Genomic DNA, 23,285 nt, shown 5'->3' on the forward strand with positions numbered 1-23,285 from the left:
CCATCTCACACATGCTGCCGACCCCGGCGGGCGGGACCCAGGCCTCTCCGTAGCTGCCACCGGATGCCTCCAGCCTCCCACAGGGCACCCGGACGGGGCGCCGCTGCGACTGACGCACCCCTCGGGCCCCGCCCCTGCCCTGGGCTGGCCTTGGGGCGGTCCTGGCCGCCGGCACCCCTCGCAGTCCTCACGTCTGCTCGTTCTGTGCCATCCGTCTTTCCTGTCCCTGGTGACATTTCGTTAGTTCAGGTGGCCGTCCTTTCGCCTGGGCCTTTCAGCTGTTCCTTCACTGGTGTCCAGCCAGCCTGTTCTTACACTGACATCGATCGTTCTGGAAAATCTGGTCGTGCCACTTACCTGCTTGAGACCCCGCGTGCCTCTCCGGAGACACTTCTGCGTCCTGCTGCACAGTGCAGTGTGTGCGTGTTTGCCTAGGGCAGAGGAAAGGCCGTTCGCGGCTCGGTCCCCATGAGCCCGCCCAGTGCGCCCCCGGCTGTGAGCGCCGGTGCCCAGCCGACTCCTTGAAACTCGGGCCGCTCGGCACAGGAAGTCCTCCCAGCCACCCGGGGCCTGCTGGCTCCTCTTCCAGAACCTTCTCCTTAGGGGAAGCCGCCCACCCCCGGCCTTCGAGCCCAGTGTCAGCGCCGGGCGCTGCGCCCCCTTGTCCGTCAGCCCTTTCTCTGCAGGACAGGTGCTGTTTGGGGGCCGGCTCGCAACAGCCTCACGCTTCCTTGGTCAGTGAGCTGAGATTTGCTGCATTTTCTTGTCCCCAAGTGTTTCGTCGTACGTGAGTCAAAGGGAACCAGGCCCATGCGGAGAACGTGGTGTGTTTCTGATTGGAATTCGCACCGTTGGCAGTAGTTCGAATGAACCGAGGATGAAATGCCATAGTTTCCATTTTAACTTGTGTGGGTTTTTTTTAGGTGATTCAGCTTCTGAAAGCGGGGAAGGCTAAGGAAGTGTCCTACAACGCGCTGGCCTCACACATCATCTCCGAAGACGGCGACAACCCGGAGGTCGGGGAAGCTCGGGAGGTCTTCGACTTGCCTGTCGTGAAGGTCGGTGGCGAATCCAGCGCGTTGTGTGCGTGGCACCGCGTACCCTGGAAGCAGCGCGTCGACGCGTGATGTCACCCGAGGGCGTGTGCTCGGGCGCTGCAAATCCCGGGTCCGGCAGCGTCTGCTCCGGCTCTGGGGCCACCTCGTTTGACCACTGGGAGCCCCAGGCCGGGGGGAGGGGGGAGTGTCATGAGAAAGCGCATTCGACTGGGGTCCGGGACAGAGTCACCTTCCATCCTGTGGCGATGGGGCCCGATTTCCGTGTCCTGTCCCCCGACTGCTATGCTGTCTAGCTCCTCTCCGACAGGGGTCACAGTGACCATTTGTAGCACCATCCGCCTGGTGGCCATCTGTGCCACTATCAGCTTGACCAATGGGTAGTTCATTCTAGAAAGTGGGGCCTCAGCAGCGAGAGAGTTGTTTGCATTCTGTTGATCAGCACGCTCTGCTGCTCTGTTGCGGCTGATAGCTGAGTTGACTGCTGTTAAATGTTTTCACATTTTAATTGTGTAATTTTGACCCTTTAAACCAGCGAGCGGTCCCCAGTCTTTTTGGCACCAGGGATCAGTGCTCCTGTGAGCATCTAACGCCTGAGGATCTGAGGCGGAGCCGAGGCGGTGATGCTGGCGCTGGGAGCGGCTGCAGATACAGATGCAGCTTCGCTGGCTGGCCCGCCGCTCACCTCCTGCTGTGCGGCCCGGGTCCTCACAGGCCCCGGACTGGTACTGGCCCATGGCCTGGGGGCAGGGGACCCCTGCTTCACACGCTTTTCCTGTTCGCCCCACGTAACTCGTGGATTGCAGTGCTAACCTCACCCCGTAAGGTTGCCACGAAACATCTCCCTTTTTTATTATTTTTGCATCGTTCTAACTTATCGATATTCTTTGGAAAGAAATGGCATCTTCCTTTTTATAGCATTTTGTTTTTAGTAGTCTGGTCACCGAAAATATCACATTTAGGAAAATGTAGCATTCCTCTGTGAGCTGCACGCCTTCCGTAAACGGGTGAAGGGCTAGTATTTTTCTCATCTTCCGTTTCATACACGTGTACCGAAATAGCTATATTTTACTACCATTTTTTCCCCTTGTCCGTGCTGTCACAGGGCTTTGCTTTCGAGAAACAGCCAGTATGAAGGTGGTCGTGGCCCAGTGATGGCAGAGGTGGGGGCTGGGGAAGGCCACGGTCGGGGTTGGCCGGGGAGCAGGGCACCTGCGCCGACCGCTGTCCGAGGCCTGAGACCGTGCCTTGCGGGCTTAGGACCTGAGTTTTGAAAATAAACAGGAGAGCAGGTCTGTCTCGCAAGAAGGTTCTCAGAAGCCAGACCCTGGAGAGACGGCCGCACAGGCCAGAAGGCCCCAGGACTTGCCGCAGTGAGCAGTGGGGCAGCCCCTTGCCGGGATGCTCGACTCAGTGTGGCCGCCTGGCTCTCTCTGCACATAGATCCACGCACACTGGCCGCTTCACCAATGTCACTGTGAGAGAAGGACTTGCCACAGGCCCCGGGCCGCGGGCTCCGTGGGACCCCGTTTTTGTCTCTGGTTTGCTTAGGGACTGGATCTCGTTTACCTCCCCTTCCCGCGCTCTCTTTCTGTCACGCAGTAGCCTGGGACCTATGGCCTCATCCAGGCGGCTGCGTGGAGAGTGTGTCGGTTCCGTAGTGAACCTTAAAAGAAAAATTTCATGACAGATTTTAGGGGCTGAGGTCAGTGTTGCCAGACCACTTACAACAGTGGTGAGCCTAAGCCCCCTTCCGTACCAAGTGTCGTGTCATATACCGAAATGAAATTCGTATTAGGATAATGTCACGTAATTTAAAGCACGTGTACGTGCGCACGTGTTTTATATTTGTATGTAAATCGCCAAAGCCGAAATGTTAAGGAGAAGAGAAAGTAAATCATCGTAAGTGTGCACTTCAGTGTGTAAATACTTGGGCACAGCTGCCCCAGAGCCTGGAAGAAGCAGTCCGACGTGCCACACGTCGATCACTGTGAACGCGACTGCCCCAGACGCGGGCGGAGCGTCAGAGCCCAGCAGCGAGGTCCCAGCTGCGAGGTGGCATTTCAGAACGGTCATCGATCCGTGCTCCGAATCTGAGCTGAGCAAAGCAGGCTCCGCTGCACGCAGAGGCGGTGTCCTGGGAAGCAGGCAGCCTCCCAGCTGCTGGCTCGGGCGCCGCCGTCTGGCCCGTCCAGCTCGGTGCAGCCCCTGCCTTCCCCAGCGTTTGCTGTAGGGTTTTATTGAGAAGTCAGGCCTGCACTTCATCTGGCTCTGCATTCCAGCCCGCCTTTCGTTTATGGCGGCATCTGTGTTGTCTGGGGTGACAGTTGCAGGATGACGGGACTTCTCCGAGCTGGTCCAGCAGCTCGTTCTTCCCCCGGGCAGTGCCGGTCGACCCCGAGCCCTTCATCCGTTGCCAGCAGGCCTTGATGGGCTGCTGCTCCTGGGGAGGGGTTTGCATTCGGCTGCTGAGGCCGAGGCCTGGTTCCCTAAGCGCGTACCCGGCTTTGCCTAATGTCAAGTTGGCACGCACACTTTAAAAAATAAAGCACCCCGTGAACTGTGACCGTTTACCTTTTACATCTTTGAATTTTATAGATACTCAAAACTTGCTTTTCAGGCACTAAGACTTTGAAAATAAATTTTTTAATCGAACTGTTTTCCTCAGTGGCCTTGGGTGCTGTAGGAAACAGCCATACTGACCGCAGCGGTTCACCTGTGTATGTTGTTTGCCTTTGGGGCTGGAGCTGCTTGTCACTGTGCTTAGCTCGCCGTTTCTGCGTTATTGTGGGCGAGCGTGTCTTGCTTCTCAGCTCCGCATCGTCTCTCCTGGATGTGCCGACTCAGCCTCAGGGTGAGTCTGCCGTGTGTGGACTTTGTGATCACCGGCCCAGTCTTTAAGTGAGTGTTCCCGTGCTGACCCCGAGGCTGTGGACAGACAACTTTGCAGGGTGTGACCTGTGTGGACGGCGTGAGGGGCACCTTTCCAGTGTCTGCGTCCTCACGGGGCCATTCCCACAGTGGCCACAGCAGCCCCTCTCCACGGCTGAGAAGAGGCCTGCTGGCCCCCATCCAGGCCCGGCTCCGAGCAGCCCGGACCTCCGCCCAGGGGTGACAGAGAAGCCGCCCTGGTGCCAGGCCCTGCGAGCGGCGAACTCGGGGCCTCTGGGTGTCCCCGCTGGGAGTGGAGCGTGGCCCCAGGCGCTGTTCTGAATGCGGAGGAGGCAAAGCAGTGGGGGCGGGAGTGTCCCCGGTGCCCGCAGGTCCCGGCAGTGCAGCCGGAGCCCACGCGGTGACGACGCGTGGATGGGCTGGGCTCTCAGCTCGCCGCACCTCGTCCCGTGAGGTAGCCGCAGCGTCCGGTGGAATTATCCCGTCACCGTGACAGAATCACGCCGAGCAGAGCCCGTCTCGTCTCATGAGACGGTCAGCATCCCTGTGCTGTGTTTGCAGAAGACATAAGCTCGTGCCGAACACTCGTCGGCGTCGCCTGGAGAACGAGGGCTGCTTCGTTTCTCAGATTCTGTCACCGTGCACGTGACAGCGTGGCGACGCCGGCTCCGCGGAGGGCGGGCTGCCCTTCGGCGCCCCGTCTGCGGCGCCCGGCTCTGTCTCCGGCACAAGATGGGTTTTCAGTGAATATTTGGTGTATGACTTGGCTGTCTGTTTCTGTCCGCTGAAGTTTCTGGAAGTCGGCTGGCTGTGTGGGGGCGTGACTAGAGTTTTACATAGTAATTCTGTGAAGCAGAGCCATCAGCATAATGATTAACGTAATTTTCAAAGTTAAATATAGAAGTATAAGGTAAGATAATTTTTCAAAAATATAAATTACTCAAAAAGGTGGTAACTTTTTATAATTAACATGAGTTCTGGAATTTATAAAAAGGTTTTTATGGTTTTTTATGGTTTTTAAGTAAACTTTTTATGGTTTACTGACAAAAAGGAGTTTAGACCTGATTCAGGATGAAGAAGGGGCCTTGGATGGGGAGGGACGGCCATCGGATCCCTGTCCCTCTAGTGGGGAACAGTTCCCAGCCCGAGGGCTTAAGCAGCGAGAAGTGTGTAAACCCAGAACTTGAGTCTCTGCACGTGGTGTTTTGGAGACGTGGGTTCTGGCCTGTGATGGCTTTTCACCTCGGGCGTCAGTAACAGATCCGAGATGCTCCAGGCACGAGGCCAAAACCTGGACGCTTCGGCGTCCGTGGCTGGGAGCCACGCTGGTAAAACTCGTGGATCGCGAGTCGAAGCCTCTGACTGAGCCTCTGTTTTCTCTTGCAGCCTTCGTGGGTGACCCTGTCTGCGCAGTGTGGAGCGCTTCTGCCGTATCCTTTTGGGGCAGGGGGTGGGGAAGGGCTCTCGGAGGCTGAGACGGTGGCTGCCCGGCGCAGAGCGGGGTGCGCTCTGTCCTGCCACTTTCCGTCCCCTGGGAGTGGGAGGGGATCAGCCTCAGCGAGGGCCGCAGCTCCAGGCTTGGAATGAAGCTTAAAAATCAGAGCTCGAGCAGCAGGAGGGGTCTGGCAGAGAGACCCATCCCGTCCTGACCCTCGTTTTAGCCGAGGGGGCTGCAGCCGAGTTGTCTGGTCCCGGGCACAGTTAGCGGTGGCCGTGCGGCAGGGTCTCCCCGGCCTTTGATGAAGGCCCCCCGCCCCCAGCTCACGGTGGAAGTGGTCACACTCATGCGCCATGCCGGAGGATGCTGAAGACTTAAGTTGCTTTTATGATAATTGCTACACGCACGTGTGTAAGATGCACGTCTGCATGGTCGGCCGTTTGCCCGTGAGTGTATCACGTCCCCTCACTGAGGATGTAGGTGCGGAGATCGGCTTTTCCTGTGCTCTCTCTCACCTTCTCTTTTCCCAGTCTGCCCCGTGCTTTGGCCACTTAAGTCTGTCTCTTTCCCTAGTGGAGAGGGTGGCTCATGTCCCAGCGGGCAGACGGGATGTGTTAGTGACTTTCGGCTTGCACTCGTCTGATCTCATTGGACTCTTAATAACTACTACAGAGTAAATGGCTTTTCCCCAGAGTCATGTCAGATTTTTTTTGGAATCACCGCCTGCCTCTCTCAGGTAAGCATGAGAACAATGAGTCCCTTGTTATTTACGTGTGACAATGCTGAGTTTTTCTATGACTGGATGTATGACCTGTTTTGATGTATGCCACACTGAATGGCATATTCAATGTGATCGTGTGACACACTTATAATTAAACATTCATGCTTAGTTTTAAGATGTGGAGTTCTAATGGGGTGCAGTGGTCTTTCGAATCTAAAGAATTGTCAAGATTTAAAACTCGATATGAAAAAATAGTAAAAATGAAGTTATAATATGACAAGGAAAATCCAGTCAAATACAGGCAGAGAATTTTCTTAATAAAGGCCTCATACAGATTAATAAGAAGGAAATACGACCTCAGATAGAGCAGAAAAGTAAAATTACAACTTTTTATAAAGAGGAATTACAAACGATAATTAAAACATTTTACACACTATATTTTCGAAGAGGTGAGCATTTTAGCAGCGAGGTAAGAACTTGCGCTGGTGGGATTGGTAGTGGTGCATCTGTGTGGGGGATGCGGGCCCGGACCACTCCCTGCCGTGCATCTGTGCGGGGGATGCGGGCCCGGACCACTCCCTGCCGTGCATCCGTGCGGGGGATGCGGGCCCGGACCACTCCCTGCAGCAGGGGTGCTGATGTCGGCTGCTGTTTTCCAGACAAATCGAGCCGAGCCCTGTCCACAACCTTAACATGCTCACTCCGCTTTCGTGCAGTTCTCTTAGCTTCGGAAGTCCACCCCAGGCTGGTGGGAGGGCGGGCGAATGGGCACGCGAAGGCGGCAGCGAAGCCTTGTTGGTGAAGGAGGCCGCCCGCCGTTTGGCAGTGGATCAGAACCCCCCGCACACCTGCACGGCAGCCACGTAACCATTTTTGAATTAGGTTTTGTGAATCTGTGTGAAGACGTGGGGAATGTTCTGAGTGGAAAAAAGGTTATAAAAACTCAAGTTGTATTGTCTAAGCTTATTTCTAAATTACATAGAATAATTTGTTTAAGATTAGTAGTCCCTGGACAGGCAACCGTGCCATTCAGAATGCCGCCATTTTCTTTGGCGTCACAGGCCCAGGCGCATTTTGTAGCTTCGTGCTCTTAAGGTGGTGTTTCCGAGGAAGTATTTCGTTCCCTTCTCTGTGGCAGCTTTGAGAAAGGGCATGTCCTGGGTTCTAGGGAGATGAAAAGGAATTTGATTACAGTCTGGCTTTTTCTAAATGCCTTTTTAGTAGAGGAATACAGGACCAGGTAAAAGTTTAACATCGTTAAGTTATTGGTCAGACTCGGCTTTTCATGCCAATGCTGTCACCAGTCCGGATTTGATCCCTTCTCTGCTCCAGCGATAAGTAAGTTTAGTTACGGTTACTCTGTTTTCTGTTTGTGTTGCTTGTAAATTCTGAAGGTTCTTTAAGGGGATAAAATTCTCTCTTTGTTTTTGCTATATCAGTTTAATAGAGAGCTGATGGAGAGCCTGGCCAGGGTTTAAACCTGGATGACTGAAAAATAAAAGCCTTTTCCATTCCATTGCTCAGTCAACAAACACTTCTTGACTGTCTATCCACGTGCCTTGCACTGTCTTAGGTACTAGAAAGATTTCAGGGAAGTTCAAGGTGTGATTCCGCCCCAAGACTCCGGCCTTGAGTCAGCAGAGGGACAGTTCGTGATCCAGCCCGGGCCAGGGGAAAGCACGGGAGCCAGAGCCCAGGAGCGGCTCTCCACGGGCGAGACCCCCGGGCAGGCGTTCCTGGCTGGTGCCAGGATAGAAGCGAAGTGACTGTCCTTTGCTCCCGCGTCTAGAGCAGTGGGGACAAGCACACAGGGACCCAGTGGCAGTTCGCCGTGCAGTGGAGCGCCAGTGATGCCGGCTGGGTCTTAGAGGGTGGTGGTGAGGGTTGTCAGTCCCCCGCTGAGTGCTGCCCAGTGCTCAGCGGGAGGGGTGGCCCTCAGACACCCTCTCAGGGTTGGGTTTTGGCCCTAAGGCACTGAGGAGACACTCAAGCCTCGGTAGACCTGGGCTTAGAGAGGTGACTTTAACGACAAGAAAGGCACTTGTCCCAGTTACAAAGTTAATGCTCTTGAAAATGTGGAAAATACAGAAAAGTGTACACAAAGAAAATAGAGATGTCCCTGTAGCCTTGTCACCACCGGGTGACTGGAGTGAGTGTTTTGGTCTGGAAAGAGCATTCGTGATCTACGCCGGTAGCGGTTCATTGCACGAGCTGCTGTGGGTGTCGGCGGTCACGTCACCCACGTGTCCGTCGATGAGTCTGGCTCCACGTTGACACGGCTGGTTCTGGGGACTCCTGTGTCACCCCGGTCTCCCTCCCTGTCTGATGCTCTCTCCACAGCAAGGTGCTGGGCCCCGTTGAGACCACGCCTGCGGCATGGGCCAGATGTGGAGAGAGGGCCAGGATCACGCCGTCGTAGACTAAAAACTGTACTTAGCTGGCATGTGGCCAGATCTCTGTGAGAAAGGCATGTCTAGATTGTTCTTAAATTCCTTTTAAAATAAAGATTATATAGTGGCTCATTGGAGTAATCTGTGTTATAGGATTAAATCTCACCTCCCTGAGACACTGCAGCATAGAGATGTTTTGTGAAAGCCTGTAATAAAAATAATCTTTTGATTCAGTTTTCTGAAATGTAACATTGACTAAGTTAGAAATACAAAATGATTTTTAAAAGTGATTTTATAAAATGAATGTGTTCTTATTAGCAGTCAGAGTAGTGTGGAATTCAGAATAATTCCTAAAATTATTTGTAAAACGGATGAGAGTAGATGTAGAATGTTAGATTTTTGGCAAGCCGAATAATGGCAATTAAAAATTAAACCGCTGTGTATCAATACTTTTAAAAATTAACTTGAGACGCAGCTCAGAATTCTTAACCATAATCTTCACTTTATAATCAAGGATCCAGAATAAAATTGGTTAAATGACTGCTTTAGGATTAATGCTAACAACTCTATTTTTGTTAAATGTTTGTCTTTCAGACTCTAAAATTTTACCTTATAGAAATAATTTTTGGTAGTGCCTGTCTTGGAGCAGCAGGACAGCATGGTAGGGGGCACACGGTCTGGAGTCAGACTGGGTGTAAAAGCCGGTGTTCCCGGTCATGAGCCACACCTCTCTGTGCGTGTGTCGCTCCCGTGACATGGGGCTGCCGGTCCCCGCTCCTGCGGCAACGGGGAGGGTGAGGGGTCACGTAGAGACCGGCACAGTTCCCGGCGCGTGGTAGGCGGGCAGTGAATGGCAGCCGGCGGTCGTCACGGTGAGAGCCTGTCCTGCAGCACAAGCCACCGTGCCCGAGCCACGCGTGACAATTCTTTCCTTAGGCGCCTCGTTTCTTTGTTTGGTGTCGTGTAATATTCACGTTGCCCCCGATCGCACAGACCACTGTATTTATCTTTTTTTGTTTTATTCATTTCACAATTAGTATTTATTTGTCATCTATTAGCGATTAAGGAGTTTCTTAAATAGGATTCCGATACTGCCGTTGTACTGAAAGCACTTTCAGAAATGACGCAGTTGGCGGATGGAATGTGTGCTAGTTCTTTCTGCTTTTCTCCCCTATATTTTCGTGATAGACTGAAATAATCCTCCGTTCAGTCTTTGGCGTGTGGAGATAAGTATCTTTTTCTATTCATTCGGGGACAAGGCGAAAAAAGCGATGTCCCTGATTGGAATTATGATGGGAATACAGCTTCGTCCCATAATAAGCACAGAGCTGAAGGCTTGTCTGTCTTTCCCGCCAGTACCTTCAGGTCGATCTCATTTACTGGGACAGGAAAGCGGGTAGAGCAGAGTCGCCGTGAGCGCGGTGTGTGTTAGCGTAAGCCACGCACATCACCGTTCCCGGAACGTGTGGTGAGCGCCCGGTCTCCGCTTCCCCGCCAGGTGGCCTCTGACGACAGGAGCGCCCTGTGGGCCTTGCTCACCTTCTACGGGGGCGCCTGCCAGCTGCACCTGGACAGGACGTGCACACACTTGGTCGTCCCAGAGCCCAAGGGGGTAAGTGCTCACGTCGTTCGCCGTCCCTGGAACCGGGTTTTTTCTTTAGCTTTACGTGGGTTATCGGATTCAGTTCACAGAAGCTGATTACGTTAGTTTATGTCATTTATGCCGAGCTTCACTCCGCAAAGGATGCGAGGTGATTATAAACTTTATTTTGAGCCAGATGTGACTTCTGACTACAAAGAAATTTGAGTTTATTTACGTGGAGAGATTAGGAAAAGTTATTTGAATCTCTGGAGTTTCCTTTCAAATCCTGTAAAACTTCAGTACGTTATTCGTGAGGATACATTTTTAGTTCTCTTCACGATTTTTAAGAAGACCTTATACTGGGCAGGAAAAAGCAGTAACGGGCGCTGAACGTTTCTCTGACGTTCTTTATCGTTAATGCGTCATCCTGGGGATGCGACAGAACTGACGGCTCTGTGTGTCTGTGCTGCTCTCGCAGGAGAAGTACGAATGTGCCCTGAAGAGAGCCAGCCTGAAGGTGGTGACCCCGGACTGGGTCCTGGACTGCGTCTCGGAGAAGACGAGGAAGGACGAGGCCTGCTACCACCCCCGCCTGGTCGTCTACGAGGCGGCGGAGGACGCCGGGGAGCGGGACTCGCAGAACGAGGGCAGCACGGATGACAAGTCCAGCCCCGCCAGCTCGCGGGGCGGGTCCCCGTCGGGCGACCGGCCGTTCTCGCCCAAGCCGCACGCCGAGCCGGCCAAAAGCGAGCTGATGTTCGACGACTCTTCGGACTCGTCCCCTGAGAAGCAGGACCGGAACCTGAACTGGACGCCCGCGGAGGTCCCCCAGGCCGCGACGGCGAAGCGCAGGCTGGCCCCGGGCAGGGAGGCCGGCCTCATCAACCTGTGCGCCAACGTGCCGCCGGTGCCCGGGAGCCTCCTGCCCCCGGACGGCCGCGGGGCCCTGGCCGGGGCCGGCCCGCACCTGCCCAGCTCCGAGAGGCCGGACGGGGCGGCGCCCTGGAGCCCGGCCGTGCGGACGCTGAGGAACATCACCAACAGCGCCGACGTCCCGCAGATGAGCCGGCCCAGCAACGTCGCCCACGTAAGTCGCCCTGGGAGGGCGGACGCGGTGCGGGGGGTGTCGGCGCCCACGGTCTGCTCGGCCCGTCTGTCTTGTGCTCCTCCGTTCGCTCAGAGCGGCTGGCTGCAGGCGGTCCCTGCGGGCGTGTCTGTTCCACAACTTCTGTCGTAGAAGAGGGTGACAGCACGCAGCGAGGCGGAGACCTGACATTGCCCGTGGGGCTGGAGCCCCCCGACTCCGTCACGGTGGCCGGTGAGGCCGGTGAGGCCGGTGAGGCCAGCGCCCCCGACTCCGTCACGGTGGCCGGTGAGGCCGGTGAGGCCGGAGCCCCCGACTCCGTCACGGTGGCCGGTGAGGCCGGAGCCCCCGACTCCGTCACGGTGGCCGGGGCGGCTGGCAGACGCGGGGACTCCGCCAGCCGTTGTCACTTATGGGACGTTGGCGTCGTGAACAGCGTGGCGTAAATTCCTTCAGGCGACGGCGCCTTGACCTCGCTGTGGATGGAGCTTGTGATCGGTGCTCGTTGGTGCAGAATGACCTCACGTTTTAGATGTTTTTCAAGTTAACACACAGAGAAGGGGGCTGAGGTGGCCGCTGCTGGCATTTCGTGGGTGCTGGAGACGATCGGGGGTGAGGGAGAGGGCCGTCGCCTCAGGCGGAGGATGCACAGGAAGCGGCAGACGCGGGCCGCAGGGCCCCAGCGACTCAGGGTGTCGGGAGGGCGGGACGGGGCCACTCGGTAGCAGTGGGGGACACTGCTTCCACGCGCGCGGGGGGCGGAGCGTGCCCGGGACAGGGACAGGCACAGGGACAGCAGCCGTGAGCACCGGAAGTAGGTGCAAAGGCACCGACTGCCCTCGAGGGACAGATGTCAGCGAGGCTTGCGCTGAGGGACAGGTGTGGGGGGCCTCGTCACGCGGGCCCGCGAGGGGAGCAGGGACGGTCTCCTGCGCTGGCCACAGGGGCCCGGGTCTGGGTGACCAAGTAGTGTTTGTTATTGTGAACGTGGTGTCACAGCTGTGACGGTGGCGGCTTTGGAAAAGCCGTTACTGGCTGGGGAGGCATTAAAGACACTGTTCTGTCCCCGTGGGGTGCGCGGTGGGAACTGGAGGTGCGTGGTTCTTGGGGTGCAGCAGGGGTGACGGTGGCCGCGGCTCAGGCCGTGGTGGGTGAGCACGAGGACGTAGCCAGCTGCGGGGCGGGAGGGTGGGCAGGTGGGCGCTCTGGCCCCCGGAGGAGGAGCAGGTGCTGTCGGCTTCGCGGTGACGTTAGGGGTGTGGCAGCTGTTACAGGCCACACTCTGCCCGGCACACCGGCTTGGTCCACACCCACCTGCGAGCTGCATTGATGGGCCGGAACCAGGAGCTCCTCCCTGACGGCTGGTTCTGGGTCAGCCTGTGACGTGGGCGGCGTGGCGACGCTGGGCTGGTGCTTTGGAGTCTGGCCGCTGGCAGTCCTTCGAGGCCCGGCCGCAGCGGCCTCTTGGGAAGGGGCTTCTTCCCGCGCTCGATCCCCACGCTGTGCATTTGCTGCCCCGTCCCGTCGCCCTGTGCACTGCGGCCTGAGTCCTGTTTGTGACCGCGGTCCGGAGGGTGTCGGGGCGTGGTGGCTGAGGGCACGAGGAATGGGTCACTGAGAGGAGGGGTCAGCGCAGCAGGCCGGGGCCTGTCCAGACGGCGTCCTTGCTCCGGCAAACGAGAGGAGGCGCACAGGACGAGCTGCCGCACGGCGTCTGTGGACGTCGCGTCCAGGGCAGTGGCTGGTGAGGCCACAGCGGAGCCGTCCCGGAGAGCAAGCGGGCAGCAGGGGGCCTGGGGCTCGGTGGGGAGGCAGGGACTGAGGAGAGCAGGGTGTCGCCGTGGCGGGGACGCTGGAAGGCACCAGCTGTGTCCGGGCGGACGCATCCCTCTGGGCTGCGCTGAGAGACGTGAGTGACGCGCGAAGTTGCCGGCAGCTCAGGACGCGTGGTTTCCCTGTCTACTTGGCGGTGACGCGTGGAGGCTGTCCCCCAGAAACGGAGTAGGGTGTTCCCCGCGCTCCCGGCCGCTCGGCCAGTGGCCATCTCTGCTCTGCTCTGTGTTCAAACACGGTGGCTGCGAGTTTAAACCCCAGCTCCCCGAGTTCGTGTTTGGGTGTAGAAGGAAAGCGATCTCGTTTGAAGCAGGCGGCTACACCGGAGGCTTAGGCACAGCTTTGGTTTCAAATCGTACTGCAGGTAAGACACCTTAGTGCAGCGGTCCCCAGCCTTCCTGGCACAGGGACAGGGGCTCTGTGAGCATCTCACATCTAGCATCTAGCATCTAACGCCCGATGCTCTGCGGCGGAGCTGAGGCGGTGATGCTGGCTCTGGGGAGCGGCTGCGGATACAGATGCAGCTTCGCTCGCTGGCCAGCTGCTCCCCTCCTGCTGTGCGGCCCGGTCCCTAACAAGCCACAGACTGGTACTGGTCCCCCGGCCCGGCGGTTGGGCACCCCGCCTTAGCAGACAAACTCGACCCATTCAGCCCTGCGCTCTAGGCAGGAGACTGGGGAGGTGCGTCCAGTCCTAGGGAGCAGATGGGTTTGGGCACCAATAAAGACAGTTGTGAAGAAATTTTCTGAGTTTTTGTACAGTCTGACAACATTAGGACATTCTGCTACTAGATGTGAAGAAAGTGAATGTTTGAAATGCTGGAAGTATAAGACAGACTTAATATAAAATTAGACCAGGGAGGCCTGGGGAAACGTAGCTGACCATCAGAATCCTGTTTAAATTGCACATTTTTAATGGTTGGGAGCCGTGTCGCACACATCGCAATGCTTTCTTAATACCGTGATTCTCGACATTCAGTGATTTTACTGGACACTATGGCTGCTGTGGAGGACGCACCCCGGACGTGGCAGCGTGGCAGTCAGGCGACGGGCAATCCTTTTTCTTTGATTGTTGGGCTCCAGGGCACGCGGCGGGTAAGGGGCTGCTGTCGGAGGGACCTCACGGCTCTCCAAGCCAGCGTCCCCCACTCCGGCTGGGGCTCGCCTGCCCTGGCCTCCTGCGGTCCCTGAGGTCACTGTCTGCCCCGCAGAAGGCAGGCACGGCCCAGCCCTCCCGGGTGCTCTGAGGAGCGGCAGCTGAGTGGGCAGCAGCCTCTGGTCCAGGCACCCCCGCTGGCCCCCCTAACATAAACTCCCTTTGTGACGGTCCCTCAGATCTTCCCCAGCTCTCCTTTGGCCTGGGTTTGGGGGTCAAGGGGGCCCTGTTCGTTCCGGTGGCAGACAGGTGTTTATTTCCTAATCACCCATCAAATTTACTTGGGTCGTTTACTTCTGAGGGTGAAAAAAATAATGTGTGTACAAAATACAGAACCTCAAACAGTAGCGAAGGCTACAAAGCGGTAACCCCAGTTCCCTCCCGGGATGGAGCCGCTGCCACCTGCCAGGGCCGTGTGTGGGCTCGTGGCTGGCCTGCAGACACCGGCAGGTGTCCCCTGCCCCACGCGCCTCTGCACGGGGACGCTGGCACCCCAGATGCCGCTCTGCGGGGGCCGCTGGGTCAATTGCCCCTCAGCTTCACTGGGCAGTTTTTAATACTTTTAAGCGTGGGGAAGAAATAGTTAACCTGTTACTTACAAATTTGTTTAAAAACATTCTTTTTTCTGTTTAGAGCTCAACTGAGGAGTTTCTGAAGTACTGAAAGAATCTCCTTATGGAGACGTCAGAGCTACTCGGTGATTGAAGGACAGGTGTCCCAGGCCCCTGAGTTTGACTTACTCCAGTCCTAAACTCAGTCGTCTCGTCCCTAAATCCAAATGATACAGACTTTATGTTTTGGGCTCTTTTGTTGTGTTAAAAACACATTTGAGATTTTTGTATAATTCTGCTTTACGTTAAAATTGAATTTCTAGAGTTTTATTTAAAAGACAAGTATGCCCTTAATAGGGTTAAGTTGTATTGATTCTTAATAAAATCTATTTGTTACTGGTTCCCACTGACCCTGAGAAATTGGCTCCCAATTTTTGTTATTTAAGCATATTCGAAAAGTTCATTGTACAGCGTTTCTTTTGTCTTACTCAGCACTGTGCAGGATAATAAAATAATGTGCAATCGAACACTCAGCTTGGTGGCCTCTGCCGATGCCTTGTGCGCTCCCACCCGCCAGCCTCCTGCCGCAGCCATGTAGCCCGAGCCAGCGAGTTTCCTCTCGCGTGTCCCTGGAGGGTCTCCACGGTGCTTTGGGGGAGCCCAGCGATCTAGTTGGGGGGATGTCTGCCCTGTAGACAGGCCTGCTGCCGGGGCCTGTCCTGTGCCATGCCCGTGCACGGAGCAGGGTGCCTGCAGATTAGAGGCTGGGGGCTCCGGCCGGGAAGCTGTGGCCAGATGGCACATGTCCCGTGCGGTCACTTGGACGGTAGCCTCCCTGATGCACTGTCACCAGGCCATGCTTTGTCAGAAACGGCAGCTTTCTTCATGGAAAGGAGGCATGTGTGGGCCGGGCCTGGCCGCCGGCGGCTGATCCGCCTGTCGTGCCCACAGCCGGCTTAGTTAAGGGAAGGTCTGGGGGGGCCTGGCAGGAGGGGGACGCGCCGCATGGCCCGGGGGGAGGTGGCCCCAGGGCCCGGGAGGAAACGGACGGGGCATCTCGGGTTCCCTGCCGCCCATCACGCCGCACGCTACAAACGCATCCGCCACTGGAACACGCGTTTGTGTTCGTCAGCTTCAGTTCTGCGGACCGTTCCATTTCGCGTCCTCTCAGCTCCTGGCGGTCTCAGAGGGTGACTTCGTCGCTCGCGCTACTGAAGTCGGCGATGCTTAGTCAATACAAAAGAGCGAGGCGGTGTTGGTCCTGAGGCTTCCGGAGGCTCCGTGCTTCACACCGAGTCGCGTGTTAGACGCACGTGGGATGCGTCTGACGTTGTTCCCTTGATCGACGTTGGTACATTCCAGGAGCTGCCAATAGTGACTCTGCCTAATTTTCGTTTTCTAGATCTTACAGTCCCTTTCAGCACCTACAAAAAACTTGGAGCAGCAGGTGAACCACAACCAAGAGGGACACGTGAATACCAGCGCGGTGCTGTTCGGCCAGCTGAAAGTGACTCCAGAGCCGCACCTGTCACAGCAGCAGCCACCGCCACCGCCGCAGCACCCCGTCCTGCACCTTCCGCCCCCGCAGGTCATGCAGCTGCAGCCGCCGCAGCTCGCTCAGCAGCCGTACCCCCCGCAGCCGTCACATCCCTTCCCGCAGCCGCAGCCAGGCCACCAGCATCCCTTCCCGCAGCCGCAGCTGCAGTTCCCGCAGCCGCAGCTGCACCGTCCCCAGCAGCCGCTGCAGCCGCTGGCGCAGCAGCATGCCCTGCAGCACCAGCTGCACCAGCTGCAGCAGCAGCAGCTGGCACAGCTGCAGCAGCAGCAGCACAGCCTGTTGCAGCAGCAGCAGCAGCTCCAGCGCCTGCACCAGCAGCAGCAGCAGCAGCAGCAGCAGCAGATGCAGACCCAGGCGGCGCAGGCCATGCCGCACCCGGCGCCGCCCCCGCAGGCCCCGCAGCAGGCCCCGCCGCCGCCGCCGCAGCAGCTGTTCGGACACGACCCGGCCGTGGAGCGTTAGTGCTGCGTGTTCTTTCTTTCTCCCGAAAGCGTCGCGCTTACGGGAACGCTTCGGAAGTGTTTGCGGGTGGGTGGGGCTGGGGCCCCGCGTCTAAGTAATTCTCACAGCACGGGGGGCCTGGCGCTCGAGCCGGGCAAGGGGCGTAGCTGTCGCGCTGGCGCGGGTGCGTTTCTTCCGTCTGGCACGGCAGACGCTGGGTGGAGGTGGGTGTCCGTAGAGTGTCAGGCTCGATGTGGGGTTCATCACCCGGCTTACGCCGCGTTGGTGCCACATCCTCCTCGTGTAGCGTGGACAGTCAGGCCGGACGCCCACGGCACCCGCGCTCACACCGCCGCTGGTCCAGGGTGGCTGCACAGACTCAGACTGAGGTCCGCAGAACCGTTTTTCGTTTGTGGGCGCACGTGTTCCCGGGCTGAAACTTCTTTTTCTCGCGTGATTCTGCTCTAGTCCCAGAGGAAGGCTTCTTGCTGGGCTGTGTGTTTGCCATCGCGGATTACCCGGAGCAGATGTCCGACAAGCAGCTGCTGGCCACCTGGAAAAGGGTGAGGTTGTGCCTGGGAGGAGCAAAGCTTCACATCTCAGGTTTTTTTCCTAGATGTAGCCCTTGTGGACGGCACTCACTCGGCCGCCTTCACCGAGCTTGTGTGTGTGCGTGTGTGTGCGTGTGTGTGCGTGTGTGCGCGCGCACACCGAATGTGTCGTGGGCGTTTTAGTAACGTTCTCTGTGGCCTTGAGGAAGTCTCTTTTCTGGGCTTTGGTTCTCTTAGCTGTAGGGAGAGATGCCGGGCTTTATCACCCTTAATCCACCACGTCCCCTTTCTCCGAAGAGCTTGGGGATGAAATGGGCGGGGGCGAGTCAGTCCAGTGGCAGGGAAAGCGAAGTTGTGATTGGGGTGCCGCGGTGACCCCGAGACCGGCCGAGCGAGAAGCCGCGTGGGAGGACGCGGGTGTGCGTGGCGCAGAGAGGGCGGGCGGGGAAGAGGACGGGCGGCCTTCGGGAGGCGGGCAGCAACGACACAGTGGAACGTACGGGCTGCAGGATGTCCGGAGTTGCGGGGGAAAGAGCTGGATGTGGGCGCTTCCGGCAGCGGAACCCCTGGGCCCGGAGGGGGCCCTCCTGTCGTGTGCCTTGCAAAGCTGTGCACAGCGCAGCCCCCGCCCAGAGTGTCAGGCGTGCCCCCCGGGGACCCTGCTTAGCGAGAAACATCTTGTTTGCCTTCTCTTTCCCTCTGGAAATTCAGATTAAACGAGCATTAGAGTTCGTTTCGTTTCGTTTCGTTTCGTGGTGCTGGCGGCGGAGTCTGTAAACGTTACCGATACGTGTTTTGCCCTTGGAGGAAGTAGACTTGGGAACATGGCGTGAGCCTTTCAGCGGTCGCACTGACATTGTTGTCCTGCCCCATTCTCCTGAGGGCCCCGGGTTGTGACTCGGGCCCTGTGTGTGTCCAGATAATCCAGGTACACGGGGGCGCGGTGGACCCCACGCTGTCGAGTCGCTGCACACACCTCCTGTGCGAGAGCCAGGTCAGCGGTGTCTACGCTCAGGTGGGTCACGTGGCTCCGGACGCCTGTCTCTTGCAAGTAGATTGCTGTCACTGGTGTGTCGAGCCCTCTGTGGCCACCAGGCCTCTCTGCCTTTGCTGGAGGGGAGGGGGCGGGTTCCAGGCAGAGCTGAGGACAGGGTGGACACCGCACAGCGCAGCTCAGGGCAGCGTTGGCGGAGCGGGGGTGGGTGGCGGCAGCCTGTCCTGTCTTGTGGGACTTTGTGCGGGAGCCTGACACGGCAGACACCGAGCTCCTGCAAAGGTCTGGGCACAAGCTCTGCTGCACGTCACCTCTCACCCCCTTCCATTGCCTTTCTTCTTTCTTAAGGGTTCTTACCTGTAGAGTGACCCCCAAGAAGCCCCTTTCAGGGGATAACTGTTTCTTGGATCTGGGTATTCGTGAGGGAATTTTAATTTTGATGATTATAATGTTATGTCGTGCTAGGACTGAAGTTATTTTTAAGGTCATCAGATTTGTCGCGTTTGTCCCCCAGTGCAGGCTCTCGTTCGTATCTATGTATTTACGTATCTACCTAGTAACGTTTTCAAGCCGCTTGAAATCCACACGCTACACTGTTGCTGTTTGTCACTTTAGTGAACTGGGCGTCGATCGTCATGAAGTTCTTTTGTTAATAGCGTGAGTTATAGTTAGCCACCTCCAGCTTCTGTGGAACTTTGCAGTTAGGAAACCCCACTCCCGCTCTGCTTGGCAGGCCATCAGGGAGAGGAAGAGGTGCGTCACTGCCCACTGGCTGAACACGGTCCTGAAGAAGAAGAAGCTGGTGCCGCCCCACCGGGCCCTGCACTTCCCGGTGGCCTTCCCCCCGGGGGGGAAGCCATGTTCCCAGCACGTAAGGCGCTGTCGGCCGCGGGGTCTTCTCCAGTCCTGAGCCCCCGCCCCTCACTGGCCTCCGAGTCGGTGTCTCGTGCATGCAGCAGCTCGTCAGCTGACGCTTAGTCCTGAACTGAACCGTGTCTTGCCCAGAAGTGACTGCGGTCGGGCAGTGCTTTCTCAGTAGCTGGACGTTCTCCGCCCAGCTGACATCAAGGTGGGGTCAGTAGGGAGACGGAGGGGCTGGCCGATGCTTCGACGCGTCGTGAAGTGACTTTAAAATCATCCGGAGAACGTCTCATTAGCCCGAGAAAGGGCTCCCCGTGATGACGCACGTAGCCCTTTCACATGACGGACGAAATCCTGGGGTTGGTGTTCTTAGGAGTGACCGGGCGTCTCCCAAGTGCCAAAGAAAGGGTGAATGTAGACACGCCTGAAAACAGCCACAGCGGAGACGCGTCCTCGGGTTAAGCTGTATTTTTCCGTATTTGCTCTTTTTCCTCTTAGATTATTTCTGTGACTGGCTTTGTCGACAGCGACAGAGATGACCTGAAGTTGATGGCCTACCTGGCAGGCGCCAAATACACGGGCTACCTGTGCCGTAGCAACACGGTTCTCATCTGCAAAGAGTAAGTGCGCCCGTGACACCGCGCTCCGTCACGCGCCCGTGATGCCACCCCCGTCACGCGCTTACGCGGCGTGCTGCTGGCCGCGCGCTGCGTCCGTGAGAGCTCTCGGTTTTGTGGTGGGGATTGGAGTGAGGACGCGTTGTTGGAGGAACGGCTGTGACGTTCCCGATAACATTGGCAGAAACAGGAAGGATTCGCGTGATCGAGTGGCTTGATGGCGTTTCAGCGGGTCGTGAGGTCGCAGAACGGGCAGGAGTAGGGCTAGCGGGCGACCCGGGGTGACGCTCCCCGAGAAGGCGGTTTCGACTGGCTTTGGTTGAACGCGAAGATGGCTTTGAGCACGAGGCTGCTCTAACACATACTGTGTCTTCCCACAAAAAGGCCGACCGGTCTGAAATACGAGAAGGCCAGGGAGTGGAGGATCCCGTGCGTGAACGCCCAGTGGCTCGGCGACATCCTCCTCGGGGACTTCGAGGCGCTGCGGCAGGTGCAGTGCAGCCGCTACGCGGCCTTTGGCCTGCCCGACCCGTTCGCCCCCACTCAGCGCCTGGTCTGGAGCCTTCTGGGTGAGTGGGCCCCGGCCGCTGCAGGGGCCTGCGCCCCGCCCCCCGCGCGGGCTCCGGCTGCCACCTGCTTCCTCGCCGCACGCTCCTCTGCCCTGCTCTGCCCGGGCTCCTCCTCCTCGCTGGCTCGTTGTCGTCTGCTTCCTTGAGCGGTGGAAGGGACACTTGGGAGCCTTGCCCCTGTCGCTCCAGCGAGTTCTCGCTCACCTGAAACGCCACCCACCTCTGAAACAGCCCCCGCTTTCCCTCTGCGGCCCGTGAGAAGCCGTGCCTTCGGGTCGACGTGTGTCGCGACAGGTCGGAGCGCGCGTGCTTGCTGCTCCCTGCTCCTTGCGGCGTCACAGACTCCTGAGGAGACCCCGTCCCCAGTGTGGAGCACAGCACTTAGTTTTACTACGTTTACGGAAGTGACCACTAACCCCCCAGAATGGCCATCCGAACCCCGCTTGCCGCGCTCTGACAGGAGCCCGTTACGTTCGCGTCTCTGTGGCTTTGATAGCAAGAAGCGCGGCTTCGCTTTGGGCCACAGTCTGCTCCCTGGGACGTATCTGTGGGTCTGACTTCAACTCTGAAACCATTGTCAGGGCTGCTGGTCCCTCCATTGAGTGCTGGGGCGTGGTCAGCACGCGGGGAGACCTGGGGCCTTCGAGTCGCCCCCTCTCATCGTGCACGGGTCCCGGCCGTGGCTGAGGGCGGCACAGTGGGATGGAGACACGTCTGCTTTACAGCGGTGCCGTGTCGTGTGCCACTGCTGTTCCCCGCGTGGCCTCGCTAGACCGTGAGCGCCTCCCCGGGACAGCCGGTCCCTCCGTCCCCTGGCGGGAAACTAGGGATCGTCCTGATGTCCTAACTGAACGTAGTCGGCTAAGCCACCTGCGTGTCTAGGCTCACCAGCCCCGAAAAGGGGCTGTCTGTGCGCGGCACACAGCAGGAGTGACGCATTTCCTCTCTCTCTAGACGCCTGGAGGGTCCCGCTGACGGTGCCAGCGGAGCTGCTCACGGTACGTTGTGTCGGCGCCTCGCTTCGGCGGTTTTCAGCGACGGGCTTCCTGGCGGGGGGACCGCCGACCCCCACCGCGCCCCCCGGCTGCAGAGCTGGCTCCGGCCCGTGCTCGGTGAAGGGCCCACTCGGGAGCCCATCCTGCCGGGACCAGCAGGGAACGCCGGAGCATGTCCCGGGCGTCCACCACCTGATGCGTTTTGGCCAGGAGGCCTGCGGGCTGCCGGCCGCTCTCACGCTCGCGACCACGTGGCCACACATGTGTTTCGTGTAAACTGGCGACCACAGTTTTAACAAAACGTGACCAGCCGTGACTCAGCAGCAAAAGCCGAAACTCCCCGGTTCATTTGGATGCAGGAATTTTATGGCCGCTTTTAAGGTGAACCTGGGACGTGGTCACCAGTGTCCCCGCCCGAACCACGCGGCTTCTGCTCCGAAGTCGTGCTGGGCCTCCGGCTTCTCCGTGGCTTCTCTCGAGGACGGAAGGCGAAGGCCTTGGGGACCCGGAGGCCGCCATTCTGTTGCCTGTCTATGTCGGGCGTTGCTCACAGCGAGGTCGTTTGGAGGCTCGCTGGGGCTGAGGGCCCTTGTCTCGTGAGGTGAGGGCGAGCGGGTCCTCCCGTCCTGCAGGCGTGTGACGCCGGAGCCTCCGCGTCTGAAGGCGCCCGCAGGTCCAGGTGTGCTTAGCGGACGTGCTTCTGGGTACAGCGTAGCGTTCAGAAAATGGCACTCGGAGTTGAGGTGTATCAGCAACACTGAGGGGTGGTCGCCGTGTAGCAGAATAGGCGTATTTGGAAGAAGCCCTGCATCTAAGACGTGCATCGGGGGGACGGGCCGCCAGTGGGGACACCTGAGGGACAGGGCCCCGTCGGGGACAGGCTGGCCCGCGGCCGGGGAGCTGTGCCACCTCGAGTTCCTGGCCTGCTCTGCGCGGCGTGGCCGAGCTGGTTGCCCCGAGCATCTCTCGTGAGCCCTGGGCGTGAGCTTGCCTTTCAGGAACGGTCCCCAGGGCTGTGATTGCGAAGGGTTTGCTCCCCTGGTCCCGGTCAGGATGGGAAAGACAGGAGAGCTCAGGAGCGCACGGTGCGGACGGCGTCTGGCAGGGCGGGGAGGGAGGCGGAGAGGCCGCTCCGCGGTTCTCGGGGAGTGCACGGTCCGCGGTCCCGTCGTGGGGCCAGGCGAACGCCGGGTCTGGCGGAGCGCGGTTCTGTAGACCAGCAGGGGGTTCGCCTGTTTGACCTGTCGGCCCCGTGGGAGCCGCTGCCCTACCTGGAAGGGTGAGTGACGCACCTGCTGCTTGACTTCCAGGGCATCAGGCCGCCCCCCAGGCTGAAGCAGAGCGAAGTCACAAACACCCAGCCTTCTTCCAAGAGAGCCAGGTAGGGGCCAGCGCCGTGCTGCGGTCGGCTGTCCCCACGGGCAGCTGGGAGGCCCCCCGACCCTTGCTCAGCGAACAGGGTGTGCAGGGTCTGCTTGCTGCTTCGCAGCCTGCTTGTGGCATTTCTTATTTTATCGTTGGCAATAACTGGTCAACAGGCCAGTTTTTTTTTCTCTTATTAAAATAATAAGCAGAAGAATCTTTTTGAAGCACAACTTGCCAGTAGCCCCAGCGTGCAGACCCGAGCCATGGCGGGACTGCTGGAGGGCGGAGCGGCCCTGCGTGCTCTGGGGGTGCCGTCCCCGGGGCCCCAGCCCGCAGTGACACGCTGGCCAGTGCTAGCCCTGTGAGCCCTGCCCGTCGTCACGTTAGTCGGGCACAGCGGGTGCGTGGAGCTTGCTCTCCGTGTGACTCTAGGAGACGCTTTCTGCTCGAGAACGTTTTTATTTTAAGTAACAAAGTCGTCATTCCATTGTGTGCATTCACCTTACAGAATCGAAGATATACCACCGCCCACTAAAAAGCTAACCCCAGAGCTGACCCCGTCTGTGCTCTTCACCGGATTCGAGCCCGTCCAGGTTCAACAGTACGTCAAGGTGACGTGTCAGCCCCCTCGTG

General features: G+C 58.2%; 1 protein-coding gene across 1 annotated transcript in view; it reads left to right on the forward strand.

The window, feature by feature from the left end:
* The window catches only part of PAXIP1 (PAX interacting protein 1), a 29,309-nt gene that overhangs the window by 1,349 nt on the left and 4,675 nt on the right, over positions 1-23,285 (forward strand). Inside the window, exons 2-15 of the mRNA XM_039837349.1 lie at positions 924-1,058; positions 5,334-5,377; positions 6,058-6,121; positions 9,995-10,108; positions 10,557-11,165; positions 16,104-16,716; positions 17,169-17,263; positions 18,171-18,266; positions 18,979-19,116; positions 19,605-19,726; positions 20,108-20,292; positions 21,247-21,290; positions 22,598-22,668; positions 23,161-23,263. Of these exons, the coding sequence (XP_039693283.1) occupies positions 924-1,058; positions 5,334-5,377; positions 6,058-6,121; positions 9,995-10,108; positions 10,557-11,165; positions 16,104-16,716; positions 17,169-17,263; positions 18,171-18,266; positions 18,979-19,116; positions 19,605-19,726; positions 20,108-20,292; positions 21,247-21,290; positions 22,598-22,668; positions 23,161-23,263 (2,433 nt within the window). The remainder of the gene's footprint in view (positions 1-923; positions 1,059-5,333; positions 5,378-6,057; positions 6,122-9,994; positions 10,109-10,556; positions 11,166-16,103; positions 16,717-17,168; positions 17,264-18,170; positions 18,267-18,978; positions 19,117-19,604; positions 19,727-20,107; positions 20,293-21,246; positions 21,291-22,597; positions 22,669-23,160; positions 23,264-23,285) is intronic.

Source organism: Pteropus medius, unplaced genomic scaffold (genome assembly GCF_902729225.1).
Source record: "Pteropus medius unplaced genomic scaffold, Ma_sr-lr_union100, whole genome shotgun sequence".
NCBI lineage: Eukaryota > Metazoa > Chordata > Mammalia > Chiroptera > Pteropodidae > Pteropus > Pteropus medius.